Source organism: Gracilinanus agilis, chromosome 3 (genome assembly GCF_016433145.1).
Source record: "Gracilinanus agilis isolate LMUSP501 chromosome 3, AgileGrace, whole genome shotgun sequence".
NCBI classification, from domain to species: Eukaryota; Metazoa; Chordata; class Mammalia; order Didelphimorphia; family Didelphidae; genus Gracilinanus; species Gracilinanus agilis.
This window is the reverse complement of record NC_058132.1, coordinates 419,701,095-419,711,631: the sequence shown is the minus strand read 5'-3', so window position 1 is coordinate 419,711,631 and position 10,537 is coordinate 419,701,095. Positions and strand designations below refer to the sequence as shown.

At 36.9% G+C, this 10,537-nt stretch overlaps 1 protein-coding gene across 1 annotated transcript; it reads left to right on the top strand.

Annotated features, from left to right (window-relative positions):
* Nucleotides 1-116: 116 nt before the first annotated feature.
* On the top strand, nt 117-9,153 carry LOC123239629 (phosphatidylinositol glycan anchor biosynthesis class P). Its single transcript, XM_044666906.1, has 5 exons — nt 117-251; nt 660-764; nt 5,737-5,809; nt 6,064-6,182; nt 8,379-9,153. The coding sequence occupies exons 2-5, from the start codon at nt 683-685 to the stop codon at nt 8,507-8,509; spliced, it is 405 nt and encodes a 134-aa protein (XP_044522841.1). The 5' UTR covers nt 117-251; nt 660-682; the 3' UTR covers nt 8,510-9,153.
* The last annotated feature ends 1,384 nt before the right edge of the window (nt 9,154-10,537 follow it).

Genomic DNA, 10,537 nt, shown 5'->3' with positions numbered 1-10,537 from the left:
CAGAGCAGGGGAGGGCGCGGGGCGACTAGAGGGAAGGAGCAGAGAAGGAGTCACGTGGATAGCGCGCAGGCGCGCCTGGCCCCACCCCAGACCTGCTCCTACTTCCCCCGCCTCCTCCCACTCTCCCCTCCTGCCGCAATCCGCCCCACCCGAGAGTCCCTGCAAAACGCCGAGCAGAAAAGCTTTAGGTAGTGACTGAACCCGCTCTATCTCCCATCTCCGACCTCCTGCAGTGGCACCTGCGCACACAGGTTCGGCCTAGTGGTTCTGGAGCTGGCAGGAAGGGAAGCTGGTGCGTCACGATATTGGTGCTCTAAAGAGGAGAGAAAAGGTGCCCCTGCTCAAACCTCTCCTTCCTCCGCAGTATCCCGGGTGGAGAAAGCCTCCCTCCCTGCGGTGCCAGCCCAGGGAGGAGCTTGCTTCTCCCCTCAGCCCCAGGCCCTGGAGCCCGAAAGACACTCCGCCTTCAGAACAGCCCAGTTCTAGAAGCGGAAGGCCCAGGGCAATCCGAAGGGTATTTTATGTGGTCAGATCAGTAAATAGGCAGATTAGTAGCATCCAAGAAGAAATAAAACTCCCTACAGAGCAAAATGTTAACAGCAAAGTTATGAATGAGATTAATTACAAATAATCAGGGGTCTTGTGTTTTCTTCCCACAGGTTCTCTAAAGCTTAAAGAGACTATGGTTGAAAATTCACCATCACCATTGCCAGAAAGAGCGATCTATGGCTTCGTTCTTTTTTTAAGCTCCCAGTTTGGTTTCAGTGAGTATGTTTACTGATTGAATATGGAGATGAAGCATTAGTTTTCTGCACTTGTGAATCTGATTGGAAAGCTTTTCTTTATGATAACTATGAGATCCTGATGCCTGTAAATTATGACATCAAAATGATACATCCTTCTTTACCTTATTTTTCACATTATGTTTTGTGGTGCATGGAAAGGGCACGGAATATGAAGTTAGAGAATCTAGATTTAAATCCTGCCTCTGCTATTACTTGTATGATCTTAAGCAAATCACTTAAATCTCTCTGGACCTTCATTTCCATCTGTAAAATGAGGGCATTAGGTTAGAAGACCCCTAAAATCTCTTCCAAACATTATAATTTGTGATCCAAGCATTAGTGTTAAAAACAGAATTTTTTTTTAATGTTCATATACCTACCACAAGAGGTTACTTAGATTACTGGTTAGAGGATTGGCCCTGAACTTGGGAAGACCTCTGACCAACACTAGCTGAGCAAATGTGTAAGTCACTCTCAAATTACTCCAGGTAATTCAGTAAGATAAGCTATTCCTAAGTTGCTGATCTGTATCAGTATAGTATAGATAATTTCTAAATAGAGTTCTGATGAAGTCATGTCTGGACCTGATAATAATATTATTTATAAAAACTAAATTGCAAGCCTTTTCATAAACATGTAAATCCAGCAAAGCAAACCACAACTTTTTCTAGGAAGTGTTTGAAATTTGTTGTTTTTCATTTTCTAAGAAGACTGGTGACTTCACATGATAATGTCTTGATTTTGCATGAATTTGGTTTTAAATGAAGCAGAGCTGCACAAAATTGTCAGCCTCACTCTCTCTTTCAAAGTCTAGTGGCAAGACAAGCCAAGATTATTTATGGCCCAGGATGCAATGGATGAACCTGGTGTCTTTGATGTCTGACCAAGCTCTTAGTACTCCAAGGTGCCTACTTCTGCACTTTTCATGGCTGTTGGAACAAATTGTTCTCATCTGCCCATGGGGGGGGGGGGGCTCATATGTTTGGGGTAGATAGCACCTAGCTCACTGAAGGATTTGTGGCCCATCAGTTTCCCTCAACCTGGTTAAGCCTATCTGTCAAGATAATTTACCGGTATATGGCTGCTGTGTCTATTATAGCCTCTTGGAGCCACAGAAGACAGTTGAGTACCAGATGAATACCAAAGATGAATGAGCAGCCCTGAAAGGAGTTTGCTAAGCCCTCACACCAGAGGTGCTAGTCCTCCTTGAACACCCATACACCCCATTTGAAATGTGGATTTATGGAGTTCTCTGGCCTACAATTGAAAAGTCTGAAATATGAGCAGTTGCACAGCATTAACTGTTTGCTGTCCACAGAAGGCACTGAGGCTCACCTGTGGAATTCCTCTGATGTCCCATTCAAAAGGAATACAGTTTTTTTTGACCTTTTAAACCATTATCATTTTGGTTAACTCTACAACTGGAATATAATTAGAAGTAGGACGCTTTAAGCAACTCTCAAAGCCAATGTTCTCCATATTCATAGAATCATAGATGTAGGGTTAAAAGGGGCCTCAGGGACCATCTACTTCACCACTCTCATTTTACAGATGAAGAAATTGAGACTGAGAAGGGTTAAGTGACTTTCCAGTGAATCCAGGTACTCTGACTCTAGTCAATTAGTCAGAAAACATCTGGTACTACATTTGCCTCAGAAAGTATCTCTAGCCTCCTTTAGGGAGTGAAGTGGAACCCTGTACTCAAATATGAACATTTTAATACCTGGTCATATTCTTTACATCATATCTTTACACTCTTATCTCCTGATTCATTATTCCCATCTGTCTCAACCCTTCCACCACAAAATTGTAACCAGACGCCATCCTGCTCTTTCATTGTGCCCTCTGGAATGCCAGTTCATTAGATAACAAATTTCCCTTCATCCTAAATCTTTTCTTCTCTCACTTCTTCTATCTGCTAGTTATTACTCAAACCTAGTTCCCCTCTGATGACTCACTTTTTCCAGGACTTGTGAAAGAAGAATTGTTCAGCTCCCTCAACAAGCTATCAAAAAATACACATGGATTTTCCCCCACATCTTGCCTTATCATCTCAAATTTAGACCAAGTGTCTGGTCTTTTGGCCTGAAGCTTCATTGATTCTATGAGTGACTGCCTGGCCTGTCCTAAAAACTGGAAATTCTCAACTATATTAAATTCCAGTTGTTGCACATTCGAAGGCCATGACACTAGATATAGGTTGTTTATGGTTTAATTAATAAATAGTTCTTTCTCCCTTTTTGTAAAGAGTTCAATCAACAACAAATCAGTGTCCTTGGAGCTTGGATCATAGAACTTCACTGCCCTCTTAAACTCCTTAATGGCCCAGTGTGGTTCTTCAAATTTTTGGCATACTTTTTTTAGGGAGTCTAGGTCACCAGCAGTGAAAGGTTTGTGGGCCCTAATATGAACTATTCCAGTGTCCGCTGCAAATAAGTCACATCTCTTAATGGGAACAGAGATGTGGGTTCTTTACTATCAGGTTGCACTTGTGCTGTTGCCTGGACTTCATTAGGATGTTGATCTTTAACTGGTTTTTGTTTTGCCTCAGTTTCCCCCACTTGTTTTAGGGTCTGCTCATTTGCTCAATATCATCCATCAATGTCATCAGTAATGCCTTTAATTCAGTTTCTCTTTGATCCAGCCCACCATTAGATAATCCTACAGCTTGCAACTTCCCTACCACCAAAGTTACATTCTCTTCCATGGTGTGCATAGCTTGTATTTGGCCATCTCTTCCATTCTTGTCAGAAGGAATAGCTGGGGTATGGGGGAGAGGAGGAGGGCAGCTGGGTGGCTCAGTGGATTGAGAGCCAGGCCTAGAGACGGGAGATCCTAGGTTTAAATTTGGCCTCAGAAACTTCATAGTGTTGCATAATTTTTTCTAACCACAGATAATGCAAATGATAAGCAAAATACCAAGCTATAAAAAAGGTTTATTGTGAGAGGACCCTGAGCACTGTGAGAGACCTTCCTTTATACCCCAAAGAATTAGACAACTTTTATACCAGTACAAAATAGTACAAAATAGTCATATCCCTCAAAGAATAGAGACACCCAGAAACAATATTCATTGGTTAGGTCAGCTAGGAATCACTCCTTATTTGTCCATAGATTAGGTCAATTATGCTCTATTTCCCTCTTCACACCTTTGCAGCTACTGTCCCCTAGGCCTCAAATGCTCTTCCACCTCACCCCTTTGTTTCCTTCAAAGTTCTGCCCAAGTAACACTTTCTAAATGAAACCTCCTAGCTACTAGTTTCCTCCTCCACAAAATATTGATATATTTTATATTTGCTGATTTATGTCCATATTATCTCCCTCAGGAAAATGTAAGCTCCCTGAAGTAGGGACAGTCATTTTTTGTCCTTTTTCTCTTTTGTCTGGCTCATAGTAGAAGCTTAATTAATGCTTTTTGATTGATTGTGTGACCATGGGCCAATCACTTAACCTCTCAGGATCCTAGGCAACACGCTAAGATTATAAATTAGGGATAAATTGTTGATCCACATCAGTGGAAGTAGGGGAGTTTGCTTTGCATCATAGATCCTAACCAATAAAATAAATAGAAGTTGCCCACAGGCATCTAAGTAATAAAGGACATAAGGAGCATATGTCTGTAGAGAAACTCAGTTTCCACAAACAGAAAAAATATCACCCACTAATATTTCAAACCATATAAATAATAATGAAAGGAGTTTAGAAGGAAAACATTGGTATTGTACCAGTTGGCAGTTTCACTTTATAGTAAGATTATTTAAACCCTATCTAAAATTGTTAATTGGCTCTGCCAAGAAAAAAAAAAGTTGGAAAAAACATGTTAGTATATAATTATAAATTATTATATAAATGATTAGTAAAATTGTGATTGTTGCCTATGTTGTGGCAACCTTATAAAATATTTAATGTGTTTTAACCAGTTCAACTGATGATAATGTTTATACATATTTTTTAAAAACCTGTTCATTTGTTACAGAAAAAACATATTCTGAATAAATCTTATAATGTAATTGAGTACAGAAAGGGATCTAGAAGACAATACCAGTGATATAAAGAAGAAATTAAAAAAACTTGCCCAATTTCCAGAATTGCTATTGCCTTAAACATTGCATTTGGCCCATTCAGCCCCTATTGTTTTACTAATAAATATTGGATTTCTTAGTAAATAGGGTTCTGAAGAATTATAGTAACTGGACTTTTCCATTTTCACTAAGTAAAGTAAGTTTCCTTGGTTTCTTTTTTAGGCCCTAAACTAAATTCATATCTTTTCAGTGCTATTTTACAAATTTTGCTGGTGTTTTTTTCTCTCATCATAAGACTGAGCACCAGATGATTGGTTTGTGAGCAAGAAGTAGATTCTTATTTAGAAGATAGATCCTAAGGCTGAGAGGTTTTAATTTGAACCCATACCTTATACTTTTCAAAGTTTTGGTCTAATTTTTTTCCTATGGCTAGTATAGAATTAGCCTTGAAAGCTTTCTGGAACTTCAAGTCACTTTTTGCAATTCATCATCATTGTGTGTGCAGTGAGTGTGTAGTGCACTAGGCTATGAACCCCATCATACAACATTAATTTAGTCAGGTTCCTCAAAGACAAAACTCCATAGGCATGTTGCCAGGTCTTTATTAATTGGGTCTTTATTCCAACAGATATCTATCTTTTGCAAGCCACTATAGGTAATACCAAGATGAATAATTTATAGTCCCTGGACTAGTAGAGGGAAATACATATGTATAAATAACTATAATTCAAGACCTTTTGATAAAAGTACCAAGAAGACAAGGGCCCACCCGCTACAGAGACTTACTCCTTGTAAAGAGTTCAGAAGATGGAAAGATCCTTTTTAGCTTTCATAATTAGTCTTCTTATTAAGATCTTGAGCCAGACTTTAAACAAAAGACAGAATATGTGCTTTATTTATAACATTTTCAATGTTTTTCTTTTGTACAGTACTATATCTTGTGTGGGCATTTATTCCTGAGACTTGGTTAAACTCCATAGGACTAACATATTGGCCGCAAAAGTAAGTTGGAAACATAGCCTTCATAAAATTAAAATTAATTTTGCTGCCATCTGATGGGCTTATGTATTTTCTTTAAAAATCCAAACACTGATATTTCTTTTTAATGCCTCTCTAGTACTAGTAAATATTAGTAAAGCATGAAAATTCTACCCAGATGACTTCAGAACTATGGGTTAACAGAGGTGGCTTTTGGGACTTTGAGAATTGTAATTCTTAAAAGTATGTTTTATTTACTTTAATATTCTATTCTACAGATACTGGGCAGTTGCTTTGCCAGTTTACCTCCTTATTACTATAGTAATTACTTACATATTGATATTTGGAATTAACATGGTGAATACTTCTCCACTGGACTCTGTTCATACAGTCACAGGTAAATTTACATAATGCTTAGAACAGATCATCTTTTTAAAGTTTAGCAAAGAATTGAAAGATATAAATATAGCAAGGCACCTCAGCAATACAGTAGGTAAGAGTCCTGGACTTGGAATCAAGAAGACCTGAGTTCAAATCCCTCCTTATGCATACTAGCTATATGACTGAACAAGTTGCTTAACTTCTTTCAGCCTCAATCTCTTCATCTGTAAAATGAGATTAATAATAGTAATAATAATAGCACCTACCTCACAAGATAGTTGTGAAGATCAAATGAAATAGCATATATACAGTGCTTTGCAAACATTAAATCACTTAATGGTGGCTATTATTATACATTGACTTATTTAATATCATTATTATATTATTGGAATTGATTAAGAAAATTTCAGTTTTAACAGTAAGACATGTTTCTATAATTTTGTTCCAATAATAATAATTATACCCATCCTATATTTGAATACCTTTGTACAATTTACAGTGGGCTTATTCATGCATTACTTCATCTGATCTTGAATAATTACCCTCTGAAGTAAATAGGGCAAGTGTTATTATCCCTCTTTTCTAGATGAGGAAACTGAGGTTAAAAGATGTTAAGTTATTTGCACAAAATCTTAGAGTTGGCAGGGACCTCAGTAGGCATCTAGTCCTAAACCATACCTGAATGAGAATCCCCACGACAAAATACCTAAGTGGTTATTCAGCCAAGAATTTCAGTAGAGATCTCACCACCTCTGGAGGTGATTATTTAATTATTTAATTGTTTGTAAATTTTTCTTAAGATCAAACCTAAAATTGACCTTTTACAATTTCAGCTCATTGTTCCCAGTCCTGTCTTCTGTGAACTAATCTCTTTTCCATGATGGGCTTTCAGTTCCTAGAGTAGTGAATCTCAAACCCAAGCCTTTTGACTACTGTTGATAATACCATACAAAATCTAAAAAGCCAGGTTCATTCACATTTAGAAATTTGGTAGGGAAAAATAGGTTTCCTGCTTTCATTTTGGGAATGTTAATTGATTCTTTCTCATAAGAATATATTTTGTTTGTTGTCGTCTAGTCATTTTGTCTCCAACCTCTCATAAGCCTAGTTAGGGTTTTTTTTGGCAAATACATAGAATGGTTTGCAATTTCCTTCTCCAGTTCATTTTCAGATAAGGAAACTGAGGTAAATATAGTTAAGGGACATAGTCATACAGCCTATAAGTGAGATTTTTACTTCCTGAGATTTTTACTCAGGAAGATGTCTGATAACAGACCTGGCACTCTATTCACTGAACCACCTAGCAGCCCTATAAAAGCATATACCTTTTTAAAATAATTTTTATATGAATTTGAATTTTAGTTATAAAATGTCTACCATGACAACCTTCTAGGCCATGCTCCTAATGCCCCCATGACATTAATGGCTATGAGATAAAATTGATTTATAAAGACTTGCATAAATAATAGTACCATAAAATCATAATTTGGAGCCAGTGATTTCAGTAAGCAGTTCTGCTCATATGAGAAGTGCTTTTCATGAGGGAAAATATGACTTAAAAAAAACATTCCTATACCTCTGACAAAATGTTAATTTTTTAGCAAGCTAGTTATGGGGAAATTAATGTATTTTTACTACCATTTAAATTTTATTTTCATGTTTTAGATTTGTTTAAAAGAGAATTTTTAAGCCTTTATACTAAATATGTTAAATATAGTATTTTAATGATTAACATTGAGGTCAATTATTTTCCTTTTGCCTATTGTACAATGTTGTTGGTCTTGATTAATATCAAAGACTATGATCTAGATTATTCATTCCCAATCTTTTCAAAGTACAAGAACTCCTTTTAATTTCGAAAAATACATAATGGCCAAAAGGCTGCTATGAATTGGTAACACTTCTAAATTACTTTGTATTTTATTATAACAGTTTACACATACATTTGAAAAATAGAAATGAATATGTTTGCGTGATAATTATTCAGTCTAGATAAGTTATGTTTGCTTATTTATTTGTTCTGGTGAGTCACATTGTATATTTTATTAGTGCAAAATTAAGACTAAAATGTCAATCCTTTGGTGCCTACATTCATTCTTGGACTTTTTTCAATAACTCTCTCTGCTGCCCACTAGAGGTCTCTAGCTCACAGATACTGATTGAACAAGATCATTAGACTTAAGCAGTTTTCTTTTTTTTTTTTTTAAAACAGATAACTATGCCAAAAATCAGCCACAGAAGAAATCTCAAGAAAAAGCTGTACCAGCCTTAAAAGATATACCAATTAGTGAAGTAAACCAAATGTTCTTTATTGCTGCCAGAGGACTTTACACTAAAAGCTGAATTATGCAAAGAACATCTCAATCCCAAACATTCATTTAAAAATTTTTGACTAGCATTGTTTTGACTATTGACCTTTCCCCCTAAAATACGTTATATTAATTGAGAAGGGGGAAAGATCCAAGTGGAATAGACAGTGACCTGGCCTGGGATCCAGGAAAACCTTGGTTCAAGTCTCACTTCTGGGATAGTAGTTGTATGACCCAGAGCTAATCACTTAACCTTTGAATGCTATATTTAACTCTCTAAAACTTTATGTTATAGAGGGCAGGGGTGTCCCCATATCAATTTAATAATGGGTCCAGTCCCTATCCTTGTCAGATTTTTCTGGGAAAATGTTTCAAATATTGATGAATGGAAGAAATAAAATACTATATGTCATAGATGCTGGCAAAAGAAGCTCTAATAAAACATTAAAGTTGTAGTTAATGAGTAAGAGTTAGGTCCTTTCTCATTTGCTTAGTGAGCTAAGTATTCAAACTATTTGCCACAGAATAGATTGCATCTGGTTTGAGTTCAACAAATAATTACTAAGTAATATGCAAGACACTGTGATAGGAATGCAACTGGGCGGTCCAGTGGATTGAGAGCCAGGCCTAGAGACAAGAGGCCCTAGGTTCAAATCTGACCTCAGACACTTCCTCCAGCTGTGTGACCCTGGGCAAGTCACTTAACCCCCATTGCTTAGCTCTTACTGCTCTTATGCCATGGAACCAATACATGTGTGTATTGTAAGTAGTGATTCTAAGACTGAAGGTAAGGGTTTAAAAAAAAAAAGACACTGATAGATTTTAGGGATATAAAGACAAAAACAAAATCTGCCTTCAAGGAGTTTATATTCTGTTGAGTGGATATGACACATACATATAAATATAGTTAATATCTGAAAGAAGGTATTAAGCAATGGAGGGATGGGGATTAGATATTTTCCCTATAAGAGGTGACCTACCTAGAGCGCTGTAAGAAACTAAGAATTTTAAGGTGAGGGAGTACATCCTAGACATGAGGACAACTTGTACAAAGGAATGGAAACTGATTGCAGCTGGAATTCTAAGGAACAAGTGGTAAGACCAGTTGAAACAAAGGAACACAAGAAGGGTATTAATATAAAATAACTATGGAAAGTAGAGGACTTTAAATGCCTGGCTAAGGAGTTTGTATTTTATCCTACAGTCAAAAAGGAGCCACTGACAGTCCTTGTGCCTTAGAAAGATAAATGTGATATATAAGTGGAGGCTATATTAGAGGTGGAAGAGACTGACAACCAAGAATCCATTTAGGAAGCTATTAAATTGGTACAGATGAGAGATGAGTAGAAGCTGAACAAAGTGGTGAATTAAGGGAAAGAGAATGATACAAGGGATGTGTGGAGGGAACTAGACTAAGAAACTGACTGGATGTGGTAATTCAAGAGAATTCTGAAATTCAGAACTTAAAGTGCGTGAATTATAGGTGAGACTTTCAAAAAAAAGAAAGCTAAGCAGAAGGGTGGGATTAGGGATAAAAAAAAGAACTCCATGTGATTCTTCTTGTTCTCAAATTAAATCAGTATACCTTAATCTTTTCTCTACAAATAATTTTCTTCTGTTCTGAAATGCCTTTGCATTCCTTACTCTTCTCTCCAAAGTAGCATATCAGTTCATCTCTCCTTAATAGACGGTTAAGAAACTGGAATTCATAGAACACTGTCCACATCCAGAGAAAGAACTGTAGGAATAGAAATACAGAAGAAAAATAACTGCTTGATCACATGGGTCAATGGGGATATGATTGGGGATGTAGACTAAACAATCACCCTAGTGCAAATATTAATAATATGGAAATAGGTCTTGATCAACGACACATGTAAAAAACCCAGTGGAATTGCTCATTGGCTACAGGAGTGGGGTAAAAGGAAAAAGAAATGTGGGACACCTAGCAAGTTGGCTAATATGACACCAAAAGAAAGTAATAAATGTTGGAGGGGATGTGGCAAAATTGGGACACTAATGTATTGCTGGTGGAGTTGTGAATTGATCTAACTATTCTGGA